This window comes from Sceloporus undulatus, chromosome 1, assembly GCF_019175285.1.
Source record: "Sceloporus undulatus isolate JIND9_A2432 ecotype Alabama chromosome 1, SceUnd_v1.1, whole genome shotgun sequence".
Classification (NCBI taxonomy): domain Eukaryota; kingdom Metazoa; phylum Chordata; class Lepidosauria; order Squamata; family Phrynosomatidae; genus Sceloporus; species Sceloporus undulatus.
The window spans coordinates 118,632,646-118,650,725 of NC_056522.1; the positions used below are offsets into that span (position 1 = coordinate 118,632,646).

At 42.5% G+C, this 18,080-nt stretch overlaps 1 protein-coding gene across 4 annotated transcripts in view; it reads right to left on the bottom strand.

Moving 5' to 3' along the window:
• The window catches only part of KLHL32 (kelch like family member 32), a 95,286-nt gene that overhangs the window by 62,080 nt on the left and 15,126 nt on the right, over positions 1–18,080 (bottom strand). For 2 of the 4 annotated variants that reach the window (XM_042470349.1, XM_042470381.1), the window contains exons 2-4: positions 14,728–14,807; positions 11,916–12,096; positions 7,703–7,810 (exon numbers count right to left, since the gene is read on the bottom strand). In XM_042470349.1, the coding sequence (XP_042326283.1) occupies positions 7,703–7,810; positions 11,916–12,096; positions 14,728–14,750 (312 nt within the window). In that variant the 5' untranslated portion in view covers positions 14,751–14,807. The remainder of the gene's footprint in view (positions 1–7,702; positions 7,811–11,915; positions 12,097–14,727; positions 14,808–18,080) is intronic. The other 2 variants (XM_042470358.1, XM_042470368.1) reach the window with 2 other exon arrangements.

Here is an 18,080-nt window from a genome sequence, read left to right on the forward strand (position 1 = left end):
ACAGAATTATGTTGACATGTAGCCATAGTACTTATTTAACTATGTAATGAATTGCAGCCCAACTGTGCCCTCCCCACAACTTTACTGGTCCAGCTGCTGCAATTGATAGGGTTCTGTTCCTCTGTCACTCGGGAAGCAGTTCCTTACCAGTAGGCAGGGTTGGGGGTTACCACAGTCCTGTGTATCCCTCTAAAGTATTCACTAATATCATATGCATCTTCCAAGAACCCCATAGGAATTGGAGGCCCATGGATGCAAATCAACTGCCTTTCAGGACTAAAAGGAAGGGCCCTGGTTTCTTGAGAGCTTGGTCTCCTGCTAACAAAGGATGCACAGGATTTTGAATACTGTATAAAACAGTCACAATGCATAACTTTCAGATACATTTTGTAACTACCCAATAGGACTGGGACTTTATTTCATCCAACAGGTTAAGAGACTGAAACAAATAAGTACCTAGATAAGGTAAGTGCAGGGATAATGGGGTTGTTAGGTGTGTCATCTTTAATATAGAGATGTTAAATTCGTTTGGGATCCCTGGCTCCTGCATGCAAAAACTTGTCTACTACTTTATTTGTGTATCATGTTTCTTGACTTGCAGTGGGGAGGCAGAAAAGACCTATCTGTATCTTTTAACATTATCAAATTATTTTCAAATACAACATTCTGAACTCTGAAAAAGACTAAACACATTCTGCTGAATTGGATAAATTTGTATGCCCCCATCCTCCTCTCCTTTTTGTGAGAGAAATAGCTAGGAATCTCAGGTTTAATGCTCTGAACAAAGAATTGTAAGAGAATGCGTGAGTTCTGACTTAAACCCAGAGCTGAAGAACCGAAGAACCAAGGGATTGTGCTTTAAACATAGCTAAAGGACCAAACAAGATGGTTCCGGGCAAAGCATTGATGTGACGAAGGTATTTGGCAACCGAGGCGAGGAAAGTCTGAAACTTGGAAGCTGAAGGGGTGCTGTAGGTGTGACGAACTATGACCGGGAAGAACCTTACCTCCTGAGTCGCCATGATGAGGAACTGACAGGACAATGGGAACTTTGAACAGAACGAGTTGCTTTGAACACGGACTGATCTGAACAACCTGTCTGTCCTCCCAAAAGAGGAAGTTGAGTAATGGGCTGCAATATTGCAAACTTCAGCAGCAAAGCCAGAGAGAAGAAAAAAGTATAAAGACCCTGGCTTCATCTCCATTTTGTTGGCACCATCGCGGGCAACGGTGTCATCCCCAGCCTTCGAGAACAACTGATCAATGTTCAGCGGAAGGAAAGTGTGTGTGAGTTTGTATAAATGTGTGAGTGAAAGAGCTCTTGATAATCAATGTTTGTGTTACTTGTGTGGTTTAATAAATGTTACATGCATGGTGTTTAAAACCAAATTTGTGTCTCAATGTCTTTCTCAGCTTGCTGTGATAGGTCTACGAGGGAGAGGTTCTCATCACACGCTCTCAGGATAAACAGGTTGCCCTTACAATTGTGGCATAACAGAATTACTTTTTTTTTAATCTCAGCTGAGGCTGTGGTGACACAAAAGAGAGACTCTTACTGACAGGAGGGCAGGGATGGAAATTCTTACTATTCCCTCAATAATTCTGTATGGATGGACCAAAACTTATTGAACGACTTTTTGAGCAGTGTGTAGGAGGCACATGTACAAATCCATTATTTGTTAATAGCATTTCTGATTACACCCAGCAATACCTTGAAGTTTTCACCATTAACACTTCAGTGCTTCTGAGTCACTTCATGGGCACCAAGGCTTCTCACTGTTCTGACATTGGAATGATTGGTGTCTCTGAGGAAGTTATTTCGCAAATGTAAAAATACCCCTGGTTTTTGTCCCACATATTAAAATAATATAACTGTTGCCCTTACAAGCAAAATACATCTGGTAAAAGATGCAAACCTGGGCACATCAACATTGGCAGCTTAATCCAGGGCCTGTCCAGCATTATGCCCGAACTGGCCCCAGACCAACCATGGCGACCACATGCAGCAGGGCTAATCCGTCCAATGCCTTGTTGTTGTGTACATTGGCTTGCCTGGCACTGTATCAGCCCAACTTTCATCCACCATGCCACTGCTGTCACTGCATCCTCACTGGCCATACAGCTCCTGTGGAAGCTGGTCGCACCACTTGCATTTTTCGAGGTCAGAAGGGGACAGACACCCGCATGTGTCACAGGGGGGGTGCCCTACCCACTCCTTGATGATTGCATGTATGTCTAGTTCTGACCACAGCACAAGCAGCCAGGCTCTTGCAGGTGAATCATAGAGTTGGAAGAGACCACAAGGGCCATCCAGTGCAACTCCTGCCATACAGGTAATCTAAACCAAAGCATCCCCAACAGATGGCCATCCAGCCTCTGTTTGAAGACCTCTAGGAAGGAGACTCCACCACACTCTGAGGGAGTTTGCTCCATTGTCAAACGCCCTTACTGTCAGGAATTCTCTAATGTTGAGGTAGGATCTCTTTCCTGCAATTTGCACCATTGTTCTGCGTTCTAGTCTCTGGAGCAGCAGAAAACCAGCTTGCTCCCTCCTCAATATGACATCCCTTCAAATTTTAACGGACTATCATATCATCTCTTAACCTTCTCTCCCTAACATACCCAGCTGCCTAAGGCAGCTCCTGCCCACAAGAAAGCACTCTGTGGTTGTTTACAGAGTCACTGCCGTTGCTTTCTTGTGGAGCTTTGTGTAAAGGCCGGTCAGCAGGGCAACACTTCTGCTGAGGACAGAAACGGGGTCTGGACTCCTGGTTGATACATGTCCAGCACCAGTTTCTGTCCTCAGTAGAACTGTAAGCATGCCAGGCAGGCTTTACACAGACGTCTGCCCACAAGGAAGCAGTGGCTTCAAAAAAGGCCATCCCCTTTTCCTGTGTTGCTCAGCATGGAGAGAGGGATGGCATGTCTCTTGGCATGTTGGCAATGGATTGGGCTGGTTAGACCTGGTGAAGTTGTCCATAAGCCAAAAGAACTTGGGTCCGTCTGAGGTTTTTGAAAAACACTGGGCTTTTCCCCAGTTTTGCTTAGTTCAGAATAAAGTTGGGTTAAGGGCCAAAATTGTGGTATCTACACAAAAGTAGCTGAACACCATGAGGACTGCCAGCACTAACTTCAGAGTGGATTTGAACTTTTCTCCAGTGTAGACAGCCCTCTGGCTGACCACAGGAAGACATACATTTTAGCCATATGAAAATGTGCTCATGTTCAATAGTGTTGTAAATGTTGCTTTCCCAAAGGCCAGCTATCTACATGAACCATCCCAAACAAACTGCATCAGTGACAGGACTGCTCTTTAAAGTGAAATGCCTGATGACTGTAATGGCCTAAGTGTTTCATAAAACATAAATCCAGGATGTTATTTTGTTTTTGAGACAGTACTTCAACACATATAACTGAAGTAAATTGGGTTAGGACCCGTTTAATTTTCGGGATTGACTCTCAGATGTGGGTTAGACAATCCAATTATACTAACCTAAATATTACTGACATTAAGAATTATTCAGAAACTACCTCGTCAAAAGGATCAAAAATATAGACAAACCCTCATAGGTGTTGTGAAAAAGCAGTCAAAACATGTGCAGTAATGTTTTCCTTCATGCAGCAGTTCCTTGAATGTCCTCAAATATTTTCCCGAACTGGTTCACATAACCCGAGAGTGGTACAAAAAGATGAAGAATCAATGAAAGTCACAAGTCCTCTTATAAAATTGCAAGCACTTGCTATCCCTGCAAGGGATCATTGGATCCAGCCATAATAAGAAAGACATGTGCGTAATAAAAGACATTGTTGGCAAATCCAACAAAATGCATATAACTAAAAGCAAAATTTATGGCATGAACATAGTTCTATTTTAGATGCCTTAATTTGGCCTCTTTAACATTTCATTCTATCGTTAGAGGCAAGTAATGCTACAAAAACCTTGACAACAAGCAAAGTCATCTGTAAAGGATGACATCTGGCCTTTGAGAGAGCTTCTTTTCTCTTTCTTCTTTCTTTCTTTTTTTTTTTTTCTCTATTTCTATTTTCTTTGTTTTGGAGACGAACATATTTAACCATGAAATCCCAAATAAGCCACTGTTTTATCAGTTTATTTAATCACTTCTTTTTACTTGCCTCCTGCAAATTCAAAGTTTAAAGGCACAGGCAAGAAATTCATTCCTCCTCTGGAATTTTTCAATCCAGTTATAGAGGAAAAGTGCTTCTTCCCAAAACAAACAGGATTATTTTGAACATTTAGGCCCGATCCAAACAGGCCTTTGAGGCGCCTTCATCACATGCGGGGTTGCTTGGTAGGCAGAGTGCCCACACAACCGGCAGCCCTCGCCCGTGACGAGAGCGCCCGTAGCTGCAGCGCACCCACCAGGCGCAGAGCGTAACGGTCACATCGCAGTTGCGCCGCCTCCAAATGGGTGTGCGCAGCTGCACATGTCTCTGCACCATCGCTGGCGCTTTGGGGCAGCGGAATGTGCCACAAAAAGGAGCGCTTCTGGCACTCTTTTTTTGCTGCACAGGGCACCGCGCAATTGGTTGCTGCGGCGCTCCTGCGGAGCAAAGAGGGTGCCAGGGACGCGCCTCTTTCTGGCGGTGTGTACCCCGCCATACCTACCAATTTAAGACTTCATTACAAAAGAAACTTTACACTAAAGAGGCTGTGGGTACACAACTGTATTTTTTTAAAAAAAACTTCCCTCTTTCCCCTAAGAACTTTTCTGGCACTTATGTGCATCTCCGCTGCTTCATGCCTCCAATCTGTCCCCGCTAGGCCCGCCTCTCCTCTGTGTTCTGGGAGTTGGCTGGAGGAACATTGACGTGATCCCGCACAGGGGCTTCTGTCATGGGTCTTACTGGGTTTGGAGGTGTGTCACTAGTCCTGGATGGGTTATACCCCCTTTGAAAGACTGTGTTCACAACTTCAGGTGTTCTGGATCCTTTACTACAAATGACAGCTCAGACGCACGGAATGATAATTTTCCGCTTCAGCTTTTTGTAGCTGTGCCCCTACCTAGAGCTGGAGGACCTAAAGATGGTAGTACATGGGCGGTAACCTCCAGGCAGATATTTGCAATACACTGTACATTGGGCTGCCTCTGTACAGTTTGGAAACTTCAATTACCGTATACCAGGGGTAGGCAACCTTTTTGGCCGGGGGCCGGGTTGCTGTCCCTCAGACAACTGGGGGGCCGAAGCCAAAAAATAAATAATTAAATAATTTTTTAAAAAAATAAATAAATAAACGGGACAATGTAGGACAAAATTTTCAAGTGGAGGACACAGGCTTTATAGACAATTGCCCCCTTGCCCCCACTTGCCCCCTTGCCTGCCGCTTGCCCCCCCTTGCCCGCCTCCTCCTGATAGGCCAAAGGCCCCAGGCTCTCACGCGAGAGGCCAAAGGCTCCGGCAGCAATCGGCAGCAGGACTGGACTGGGGCCGGTCCCAAGGCCTTGCCGGGCCGCACCCGGCCCGCGGGCCGCAGGTTGCCTACCCCTGCCGTATACAGTCGCCCCTCCTTTCTCACGGACCTGAGATCTGTGTTCTTGATTATTCATGGAGGGGCAACCCCTGTTATCCTCGCTGAGGCGTGTGCTTGCAGGGGCACACCCCACTCAAGCCTATGAGGCTTGAATACGTACAAGTCTCCGTTTTCATGGGGGGATTGGGAATGGATCCCCTGTGAAAACACAGAGCCAACAGTATACTCAACTATAAGTCGATCTCATGTATAAGTCGAGGGCAAGTTTTGGGGCCAAAATTATAGATTTTGGTATGACCCGTGGACAAGTCAAAGGTAAAGGCTCCTCAGGTCCATGGTGACTCTTCAGCATTTCCCTGGCAGTGGACAGAGGCTGTTTATCTGCTGCAGCAAGGAAGCACCAAAGCACCCTAGTTGATGCCATTTTCCCTTGGAGTGGGGTTAAACAGTCATAGGTGCCCTCTGCCCCTTCAATCCCACCAAGAAACTTACTTTTACAGTACACTCTCCCCGGAATAGAAGCTCTTTACTGCTGAACCATACACAATTGTCTGCAGAGGCCAGCTTGTCTTCTCGCAGAGGATGAGGAGGAGGAGGGGGTGAAAAGTCAGTTGCAGGACAGCCAAACGTAAAAGGAGCTAAGGCAAGGAGGGAGAGAATGTGTGTGTGTGTGCGTGCGTGTGTTGCGTGCATGTGCATGCATGCATGCTGGACTAGGCGAAGTGGGGAAGAAGGTGTGTGTTTGTGACTAAATCAGCTATTACTCCCATTGACATAAAAATCACCCTGCAGTCTCTCTGCTTCCAGCAGCCCATTTCCAGGTAGGGAGGGAAAGTGGAGATGAAGGTGTGTGTGTGTTTGTGACTGGATCAGCTATTACTCCCATTGACATAAAAATCACCCTGCAGTCTCTCTGCTTCCAGCAGCCCATTTCCAGGCAGGGAGAGAAAGTGGGGAGGAAAGTGTCTGTATGTGTGTTATAAATACTACTACTATTACTACAACTACTAGTATTGAAAATCCATTTCTGAAGTACTCTGCAATATCATATACAATCTTCAAAGCCCTCTGTAGGGACATGGAGAAAGCTGTCCAGTTCTTTATATCCTGCCCAATGTATTTTTACATCATCCTCGAAAGTAAGTGTGGGTCTTGAGCTTGTTTTGAAACTGGAATGTACATTTGTGTCCTGACTCTGCAAGCCAACCTCTATGGGAAACAGTTTCCTTCTATGATACAAATTGCCTTTTTTCTGTGTTCTAACAGTGACAGCTGATATTCAAACTTGAAACATAAAACCATGTCCTCAAGGAAAGGGCCAAATTTCATTCTGTTATCTATGAGGGAAGTGTCACTGTACAGGGAAACAAAATAATATATAGATGTCAGGGCCAGTACTACGATCCAAACAGGCCAGAGGTCAGGCTCCGAAGCAATCCGGCAGGGATCTCACTAGCCAGAGGCAAATGTGAAACAGGCAAATGCTAGGTCAAAGACAGCACACAAGAGGTCTGTTTAGCATTGTCTCTCACATGCAATCTGCCAAACAGCCAGGCCCCAGAGATTTTTATCCAAAATTAATAGGACCTTAGCTGGCTCCCAAAATCAGCAGATTCCTTCTGGACTGATCTCAGTTGCACTTTTCCTTCCTGCCCTCTCAGGAGGATTGACATGAAGTATCAAGGCTCATCCTAAAACAGTAGCACCTCAGTGCTACATACAGGCAATAGTCTATGGGTTCAAGCATCTTACTGGCATCTTGTACAGCAAGGTGAGTTAAATGCAAGGCCTCACACTGCTTGATAAATTCCTCTATCAAAACACCTTTGAGATTATCCTTGGAAATGCATAATCAGCAAAAGGAAAATGACTGTAAAACATTATAATAGATGCACTGAAAGAAGAATTTCTTTGCCCCTGCAAACCTTTTCTGGAGCACATATTAAAAGCAGAGTACATACATAACTGTTACATTCTTCTTCTTGGCAGAAATAAAAGTCTTTCTTATTGGCAGACAAAATCTGCTGGTAATGTTATTTGGAGAAGTGGTAAAATAAGATGAACTGTAAATAAACAAAGCATGTGCTGCTCCACTCCATCACATGGAAAATCTACACAACCCAATCCCCCAAATAATGTAAATTTGATCTCAGGCATCTTCACCAAGGTTTCCATATTTTTGTAGGTCATGTAAATATTTTAGTAACATACCTGTCCAGTGTATGCAAAGTCCAGAGCTTGCTTTAAACCTATGCTTGTGATGCCATGTAAATTCACCTCATCTGCACCACTTTCAACCATGCAGAGGCTAAACATTGCCTAAAAGAAAGAAAAATAAAAACATTTGCCTCTGTCAAAATTATTAAAAACATGAAATTGTTCCATTGAATATCATGGATTATTATCACTCCTTTGCCATTCCTCAGTTAATAAAAGCTTGCATCCAGTTCTGTTCAGGTTGAAAGAAAGGCATATGTAGGTGATCAATAAAATTCCTACTGACCTCTGGCCCTTCTGAAAATTGGTCTGAACAGGGCCTTACAGGGAGGAGGAAATCAGTGGAGATCCCATTTTGCCTTGATTCCCACTATGAGAGAAAGGCGGGATATAAAACCTTGAAATAGAAATAAAATATTTCCTGTCTCCGGTAGGTAGCCTTCATTGGATCCCAGTGATTACAATGAGAGGAAGCAGCCCTTCCTTTCATGAAGTGATCGATCTAAATCCAACACAAAGTAGTTATCAATCAGCATCTTATTTGAGGGGTCAATTTTCCTGGTTTCATATTAGAACCTGAAGTTTGTAAACAATGACAAGACTTGAAAGTATTAACTTGCAGCAGTTCTCATGATGATAAGTACTTGCCTGCTCCCCTCAGCCATAAGCTTACTGCATAGTCTTGTGCAAGCTTCCCTCTATCTCTGTACTTTAGTAACCTATCTGAATCTATATTGAAAAACTAGCCTGACAGGGCTGCTGTAAGAATTATTCATAAAGTGATTTGAAGACTGCCAAACAATATCACTCCATGATTCAAGCAAATGAAAATAGTCTGGTGAATAGGCCACAGCACATTTATTTATCTATTTATTTAATATCCCACTTTTCTCCTTATGCAGCACCCAGGGTTTTATATCCTACTTTTTCCCAGTCTTGGGACTCCCAATAGATTATAGATTTTAAAGCAGATACAGATAAAAGCTGGCATCACTAAAAGCACAAAAAAGTTAAAATGCAATAGAATTACCAACAGAATTAAAAGCAATTTGAGAACATCCATTAAAATGCAAAACTTAATAATAATAATAATTTTTATTTCTTACCTGCCTCTCCCCAGGGCTTGAGGAGGGGATACAACATTTATAGACAAAACAGTACATAAATACAATACATCACATTATTAAATGCCCATTCCCAAAGGCCTGTCAAAACAAAATATCTTCACCTACTATTTTAGGGACAGCATAGAGGCAGCCAGTCTAGCATCGCTAAGAAGACAGTCCCAGAAGCTGAGAGCAGACAGTGAAAGGCCCTTGCCTATATTCCCACCAGATGTACCTGAGACACTGTAAGACTGAGAGAAGAGTCTTCCTTGAAGATCTTAAAATACAGGCAGGTTCATATGGCAGAATATGATATTTTAGATAACCCTGCCCCATCTTCATATGGATCCTAGTGTCCCATAAAGGGAAGAACCCCTTGCATCCACCTGGATACAACACAATGTAATTCTCAATCAGCATGGCATCTGCCTTTGTGCGAAACATATTGGGTTGAAGGGCTTGCCAGAAGCTCCAGAAATTTCCACACACTTGTGAGAGCTGTTGAGCTGGTACAAACCTCCAGAAAAAAAACTTAGTAAAATTAGTTGACAGTTGTAACTCAACAGTAATTACTGATTAAAATATGTGCCCTTCTAAACTTAAATCAAAACACAGTAATTTTTTTTAATTTGGACTATGAAATATAGATAATAGTTTTTAAAAATAGACTGTGCTTTCAGTGGTATGAAGGCTGAATGATTTACAGTCCATCAACTAAGGTGAAGCTATAGAACCACAATCATAAGGAGGTTTGCTAACAACTACCATGCATGCAGGGGGGAAAAATTAATAATTTTACAACCTTGAGCATGGCATCCACCCAGTAACCACCTTTTGTCCTTTGCATTTTATGGAGAACACAACTGTTAATGACAGCCTAACCATTTTCTGAATTACATAAAGTCACAGAAATGCACCTGATTAGCCATGCCAGAGCTAACATGGAGATCAATGTACTTTTCAACACCATCATGTGTGGCAGACAAGCAAAGAGACTATTATGATTTCAATTAACATGATTGTGTCCTTCTAGACATTGGATTTTCCTCCATCGTCACTAAAGGTAGTTCTACCTGGCTGTAAGAAAGTAGATTTAGCATATTTTCAAAATGTAAATAGAGGGTAATAATGTAGCAGAAAAATGGAAAGAGTAAAAAGATATAGGACTATCAGAACACTTAGATTTGATGTAACTTTTTCTCATGTTTATTAACACAGTGTGGCTCATAGTTTGGGAATGAAGAAAGTAATATGAGAAATGAGGTTTTCCAGGAAGCAAAAGAAAGCACTAATAGATGAAGAGCAGTTTGCTGCCCAGTCCCATGAGCTGTATTGACCAATGGTCATAGAGTGGGAAATAAGAAGATGGGAGGGAGAAAAGAGTGATGTTTAGTATTCAGAGATATATTTTCAAATAGGAGTGAGGAAAGCAGGAGAAAAATGGTTTAAAGAGGCAAATTATGTAACCTAAATGGGTAAACAGTGAATAGGCAAAAAGGAGAAGTATGAAAAGTGGATCAAAATGTTATTTGTTAGGTATAAGATAAATGCACGATTAGTTTTCTATTTTAACTGTCAGCGAGCTAAAAGAATATGAAAGCAGATCAAATTTGTAAATGCTACATTGTTGTCTTTACTAGCAACATTAATATTTGCTGTTAGTAATTCTTAACTATGCAAGTCTACATGTATTCACTCAGAAATAAATACTATTATTCCCATTTATTTCTTAAGGCACTAAAACATTATTTTCTGATAACAGCAAGTCAACTGAAAGAAGCAGCAAAATGGCATGAGAAGCCAACTCATATCACTTCCTTCTCAGCCTGTAAACAACTAAGCAACAAGGATAACAAAACACTTCATTCTCAAAAAAGAATGTGCACATACACACGCACAGGCACACGCTATAATCATCTTTAAAAGATATTAAGTCCTAAAATAGGATTCCACATCTTTAAAATCCACTTTCTGCAATGCAGCAAATGAGAGGCTGGTGGAAAGCACACCCTATTTACCCCACTCAAAAACTGGTACCATTTCCCCACAGCTTCTTTCCCTAGTAAATATGTGCCAAAGAACCTTGTGGGCTGGTTGTTGACATGATTCCTTCATATGGAAACCTTGCTGTTTTTCCTGGCTGGGCAACATTTGGGGAAGTCTTCATCCACACCCACAAGGTTTCCTTCACACTCACAGTTCTGGAACAGCTTGTGAAGAAGCCCCAGGGGAACTACTCCCACGTCACTGCTGGTGAAGTGAGAGATCACCACTGAGGCATAGGCTGTGTTCAGGCAAACAATTAAAACACTGACTGATCTGATGAAGGCAACATATGGTGATTCTCTACCAGCACAACAACTAGTCATTTGAATGCTCTGGCATATCACAGATGCTTTGCAAGATCCTAGTCCATTGCCTCCATGTTCAGCAGAGGTTCCATACTTTTTCAGGCAGTAGTATTAATTTTCACCCAGACTTTCTACAGAAATGTCCAAATGTGAAATTAGTAAGATCAAAACACAAACTACAGTGCACCTGCATCATACGTAGGCACGCTGAAAGCCACACAGCAACCAGGAAATGACATGTGTGCCTACACAAGCCCTATCATTTTCAATGGGGCTCGAGCATACACAGAATTTGCCTTATGCAGAGCGGGTGGGTCTGGAACGGATCCCCCAAGTAAGGCAAGGGCACACTGTATAAGCAACCCCCCACAAAAACAGATTGTATCAACAAATTTTAAGAAAAGCAGATGTGACTGCCCCAGTTAATAACAGTTCTCAGAACACCAGGTGGAATAAAGTTCTCTTCAGAGCCCACCTAAAAGTAAGCAGCAACAGGGGCAAGTATACCAGTCATGTGAAGTAATTCTAGATTTTGGGAACCATAACAAGAAAAGGCCTCTTTTGAGCTATCCAGCTGCCACGAAACCAAAAGTAGTAAAATCAGAAGAACTTCAGAATTAAAATGAAAATTTTCATGCAAGCTCATATGATTCTTGTGTCTGATTATCAATCTGTTTTTAGGTTTACATTCACCTAAAAATACAAATGGCATAAAGTTTCTCACACCAACATATTACTGCATGAACTTACTCTGAAGTAGTCGCTGCATGCTGCCAGGACTGCCTTGTGAGCATGAAATTTCTGCTCCTCTGCAATGAGGGTAATATCACAGAGTATCCCGTCACTTCTTTGTTGGTTCAGAGCAGCCAAAACAGCATCGTTATGAGAGCTGGACTGGCAGAGTCTCTGCCCAGTCAGCATATCTTGAACACTGCAAAATATGAAGGATTACATCCACAAGTGTCATTTCATTTACAATTAATCCAGTTGAAAAGTCTGCTACATTAGGGGTGTACAACTCTGGTGAGGGTCAATTTTCATTACTGCAGTAGGCCACACTGCTGCATTTTCAGCCTTTATTTAAAACATTAATAAATCTGGAAAGGGCTTCCAGATCCAATTTCCTGGGGTATGGGGTGTTTCCATTTCAGTCCACTATCTCTGTAAATTCTAGGAGTATCAGTTGATCCTTTTGGGGTGTTTTTATTCTTCCCTCACATTTAAAAAAAAATCTGGGTGGCTTTCAGGAGCAGCAAAACGGGTTTGGGGGCACATGCATCCTACAGCCTGCACTTTCTCTGCCCCTGATATACATATTTATATAGTAAACAAGTGCCCATAAATTCAGACTTACTCCTAAGCAAGTGTTACAGTATATAACCTTAAGAACTGATGACACAGGCCAACAACCAAAAAGGTATGAGCAGATGTTTAAATTCCACAGCTAGAGAACCACAGGTAATAATATACAGTGGTACCTCGGGTTACGAAATTAATTCGTTCCGCGGCTAATTTCGTAACCCGAAAAACCTTCGTAACCCGAATTGCCATAGGCGCTAATGGAGAAAAAGCCGCGGCTCCGCCGCGGCTCCATTTAAAACAGCGCCGGGGTTTTTTCGTAACCCGAAAAAACCTTCGTAAGCCGAAACAATAAATCCCTATGGGATTTTTTCGTATCCCGAAAAATTCGTAAGCTGGGTAATTCGTATCCCGAGGTACCACTGTAGTAGCGTGACTGGGAGAAGATTTTTACATGTTTTTGCAATCCTTAGTCAGGTATAATCTCTAAAAACACAGAAGAGTTAGGTCCAAAACACACTGCAGAAATAATCCAGTTTGCTTTAACTGTCCTGGCTCAATGCTAGGGAATTTTGGGAACTGTAGTTTTGTGAGACAATTAGTCATTTCTGTCAGAGAGCTCTCATGCCACAATAAATTACAATTCCCAGGAATCCCTAGCACTGAGCCAGGGCAGTTAACGGAATTATTATTGCAGTGTGTTTAGTCTCAAAGTATTGAAATAGCATTCTAAATATAGTACTGACTTCTTCTAATAATATGTTAAATTATCATGGCCAACTCCTGTCAACACCTTTTGCTGAAACATAAATATGCACAAGTTAGATAAGACAATAAAAACATTCATGCAGGCACACAAAGACTATTTCAATATACACTGAGGGCATAATGACATCAAAAACACATTCTGCATGTTAAGCATGCTTGACTGGAGAAGATGGGAGTTTAAATCTGACACAAGTTCTTTAGGGAAGCTAACCACAGTGTGTTATTTAGAAGCAAAATCTACACTGGAACTTACATTTAAAAGCAATGTCTTTTTCCACCCCATGTTAACAATGCTCGTAGTCATTATGATAAATACAACAGAAGCTGGCAGATGTACAGTAAGTGCCAAGTCAAAATTTGTTAAAGTTTAAATGCTATCCCACTTCTGTGAATTGAATCTCTTCTGCTAGATATGGTATTATTTCACAAAGAACTTGGATGGGATGGAGGAAGTTTTAGATCCCTCTGAAGTATTGCATAGAAAATATATAAATATACTGTATACTGTCAGACTCATTATCCTGCAAAAACGATCTCTTGCTAATTTTTGCATTATTCACATCACAGGTATCTTTCCAAGCTCCAGATGCATTATACCTCAAATGTTAGGATGTGTATTCCAACATATGATGGGCACTAGGTTGGGGGTGACTGCCTTGTTCAGATAAATTAGGGAAAGGGGGTAAAATGGAGAATTTCAGTATACTTGTTTCATCTTTAACAATCGTAACACACAACAAATATAATTTGTACCCAACATTTAAATGTCAGTCCAATGGCAAAAGCATGAGGTTCAAGCCTGAACTGCCTAGTTATAGTACTGTTCTTCCCTAGCATTAATAGGAACACCAGTCATTTTCTGTATAACAATAATCTGATAAACAGAGCAGAAAAAAATTCCACTGAAGTATTTTTATAGGGCAGGGGGCCCATGAAGCCCTCCAAAGCTGTTTGAAGCTCCAATTGGAGAAAAAAGGACACAGGCACACACATATTTTCACTAATTTATTTAATTTTTGCTAAACATTACCACCATCCTGGAGACTGATTTTGATCCAGGCGAAGCCTTTTTTATGAGGTAAATTGATAATTGAATTCTTGATTAAAGACTTCCTGTGGTCCTAAAGCAGCCCAGGGAGGTTTAAAAGCATGGCAAAATTCCACATATACCCCTTAGAGAGTACTGTAGATCTTTTTTTTGGGGGGGTAGCATTTAAAAACAGTAGTGTCAGCCTTTCAAGGTCCTGCAGGGGCCAAACATGTGCCCCCTCAACCCTTGGCAGCTACCTACTCTTGCTGTACGTAAATATTTTAGTGAAAAAACAATCATGACAATCTATCACAGCAATGTAAAGGTAATGACTCAGTACAGTCATTTTAATGCAATATTTAAATGGACAGTTTGCCATATACCACCATCCTCCCAAAAAGCAACACTCATCAAATGAACATACATCAAATGAACACTGGATGGAACAGCACCCAAGAACCATACCTGAGGCACACCTCTGATGGCATCCTTCAGCTTTAATCTTCTGAACCTCTAGCTCCTTAAAAACGTGTAACACATTTCAGCTACAGAGAAAGACGGAAAAGAACACAACAGTAAGAATTAAAAGACCAAGCTTCCATTATTTCCATAAAGAAAACCCCCCAAAAAGGGGGAGAGGGGAGGAAAAAGAAGATCAGGCTAGACAGATTCACAGCACATAAAGCCAATACTTATTATTAATGGAAGACATCAGCTGCAATAACTGGAAAAGATACAGACACCCTAAATAACACCAAAGGACATTAAAAAAAATTATACACACAAAATGCAGAAAGTAATTCATTGCCTGATTGTTGCATAGCTGCTAATAGCAGGCTAAATGGAGAAAACATTGTATACTGCACATAAAAGACCTCTGTGGTGTCTTGTTTTTCCTGAAGCCAACTCTGAAAAACAAGATATATCCCATGTGGTATATAGCTTACATCTTTCCTTATATGCTTATATGCCAAAAATTAATGCAATGCCTTGCTGATTTCTTTCAGCCAGTTTGAACTTTCTGGGGTATAGGTTAGACAAAAAGCGTGAAAGACTTTTCATTCTCAAAGGCCTGTCTCACAGCCTGTAACTGGTCTTTGTATATTAACAGAAGTTACTCTGGCTTTTTAATTTCATTCACCAACCTATTACCTGAATGACAGCTTCATTTGTCACAAATTACCGTATATACCTGTGTATAAGTCAATCTCATGTATAAATCAAGAGCAGATTTTGGGGGCAAAATCATGAGCCCTTATCAGATGAGTGTGGAACTGGGGGTCTTCTGCACTGGGCGAATCGAATTCGCGTTATTTCGCACAATACCATCATACCAGCATTCGAATGGCCCAATCCGCACTCACGTGAATGCGCGAGCTGCCGAACTGAATGCGTACTGGCTCCTCTTTTTGGAGCGTATTGGCCAGTGCGCTGATAAGGGGATTGGCGATATCCTGGATTGGGGCTCTGTTCGATCTCAGTGCGAATGGGTCTGGTGTGACTACCCAGTCCTGAATTCCATCGCAAGACCCCCAGATTCCAATTTTTACTTCCAGTGGGTCTTTCCTCTTGCCGGTTTCAGGGAAGCGGGGGGGGGCGGTTCCAGCGGCCTCCTCCTCCTCCTCCCAGCTTGAGAGGCATCCCTGGCTGCATCCCAGGCAGGGAAGAGGCGTGGGGGCTGCTGGAATCGTGGTTCCAGCGGCCTCCTCCTCCTCCTCCTCCCGGCTTGGGAGCCAGCCTAGGCCGGGAGGAGGAGGCCGTTGGAACAGCGGCGATCGCCGCGATTCTAGCGGCCCCGCGCCTGTTCCCTGCCTGGGATGCAGCCCAGGCTGGATCCCAAGCCGGGAGGAGGAGGAGGAACTCTTAATCAAAGCATCCCCATTTACTTAGATGGCCATCCAGCCTCTTTGACAGCTGCTGGAACTGCTCCCCCCCCCCAGAATACATACTCACACACTCACACACACACACGTAGAACCGGGCATTGCTAATTTGTTGCAAGGGAAGGTCATGGTAACATTAAAACCAAGCAGGAATGTAGAGAGGAAACAGTAATGGGCACGTTGTATTGCGATTGTTAATGTGCATGAGCTGGCTCTCCAGCTGTTTACCGGGCTGTCATGACGGGACCTCCCCTTTCACCCCGGAAGCGTTTAAGGTCGCAACCCATGCAGGGCACCACTGAGCATGTGCGAGGCGGCCGATACGAATCGGCCAATCCTCATGTTGAGCACCGGTGTGACAAAACATTCTGCACTGAATGCACTTCGCGCGAATGCAGATTGGCCAATTTGAATCCTGCCAATGCGGAAGGACTCCCAGGTATGACAGTACTTTGCGAAATAACGCGAATTCGAATCGCCCAGTGCAGAAGACCCCCAGTTCCACACTCATCTGATAAGGGCTATGGATTTTGATATGACCTATGGATAAGTCGAGGGTCAAATTCAGGGGCATGTAAAAAAGGATCTAAACAGAGGGGAGGGAAAACACCACTTTGCTCCCTCCTTCTCCCTCTCTGGACCTCTCCCAAGGGTCACAGTCTGGGCATGCAAAATGTGGACACAAACCTCAGATTTCCTTCCCATCCCCACAACCCTCTCCAAGGCTGGTGGCTTGCAAAAAGGGGGACACAGACCTCCAATTTCCCTCCCTTCCCCACAACTTTCCCCAAGGCTGGTAGCTTGCAAAAAGAGGAACACAGACCTCTGACTTCCCTCCTCTTTCTCCTCCCTTCCTTCTCCATAGCTTTCCCAAGGCTCACAGAGAAGTATTACTGTATTGACCCATATCTACATCCACCTAGGATTTTGGAGACCATTTTTGGGCTTAAAATTTTCAATTTATAGACAAGTATATGTGGTAGGTTGTCAGAATGAAAACTGGAAAGGGCTCCAATCCCTTTTATGGTTGTGTAGACGAGCGAATTTCAGCAGCAATTCAGTTCCTTATTACTTGGTTGCATGACAAACAAAAACCTGTTGAAACTCTCTCTTCTACAGAAACAGTAAAGGTACAGCAGCCATCTCTAGTTTTCAGCCTGGCAACTCTAGTCACAAGTGACTCTGTGGTCCTTTCATTCAGTCATTTGCACAATAGATATGCTAAGGCTGAGTGGTGAAAACAGAAATCCAAGGCCATTTGGCTAGCAGAAGCACTCCTGTATCAAGGTCCAAGAAGCACATCCAAAGAGCCACTAAAAGATCTTTATGGAGTGGTCCCACACAAACTAATACTTCCACCTAATTTAGGAGGGAGGGAGGGAGGGACAACCAAGAGAGAGAGCAAAGCAAAGTGATGCAAGTTCACAAGTAATTGTTCCCACATGAGCCTTACTAATGAAGGCACATCTGCTGATACTATTTTGAAATTTAATTTCCCATGGAAATCAAACCATCTTTCCAGACAGTTTTGTTTTCCATGTTTTGGAGCAGCAGCCTTTCAGTAACTTCAGAAATTATCCATAATGATATCTCTTCTTGCAAATATTTAGCAGATTCTATTTCCCAACATAAGGCAAAATTACAAAAATATTTTTCTGCGCAGTTCAAAGTTTATTCCCTCCAAAACTGTTTTTAAATTCACATTTCATGAAGAACATTTACTCATATCCTGTTTTCCTAGATTTATCGGCCATTGTGGGAACATGCTAATGTTTGATACAAACACAAAATGGCCCAGAACAAATGATTTATAGACTACTAAGAAGTACTGTCTGTGTTTCAAGTGCAACTCTTCCTCTGGGTAAATCTATATAGATTCATTCCATTTCTAGCTTAAGAAACACACTCTGACAGGACTGTGAGCTGTCACATAGA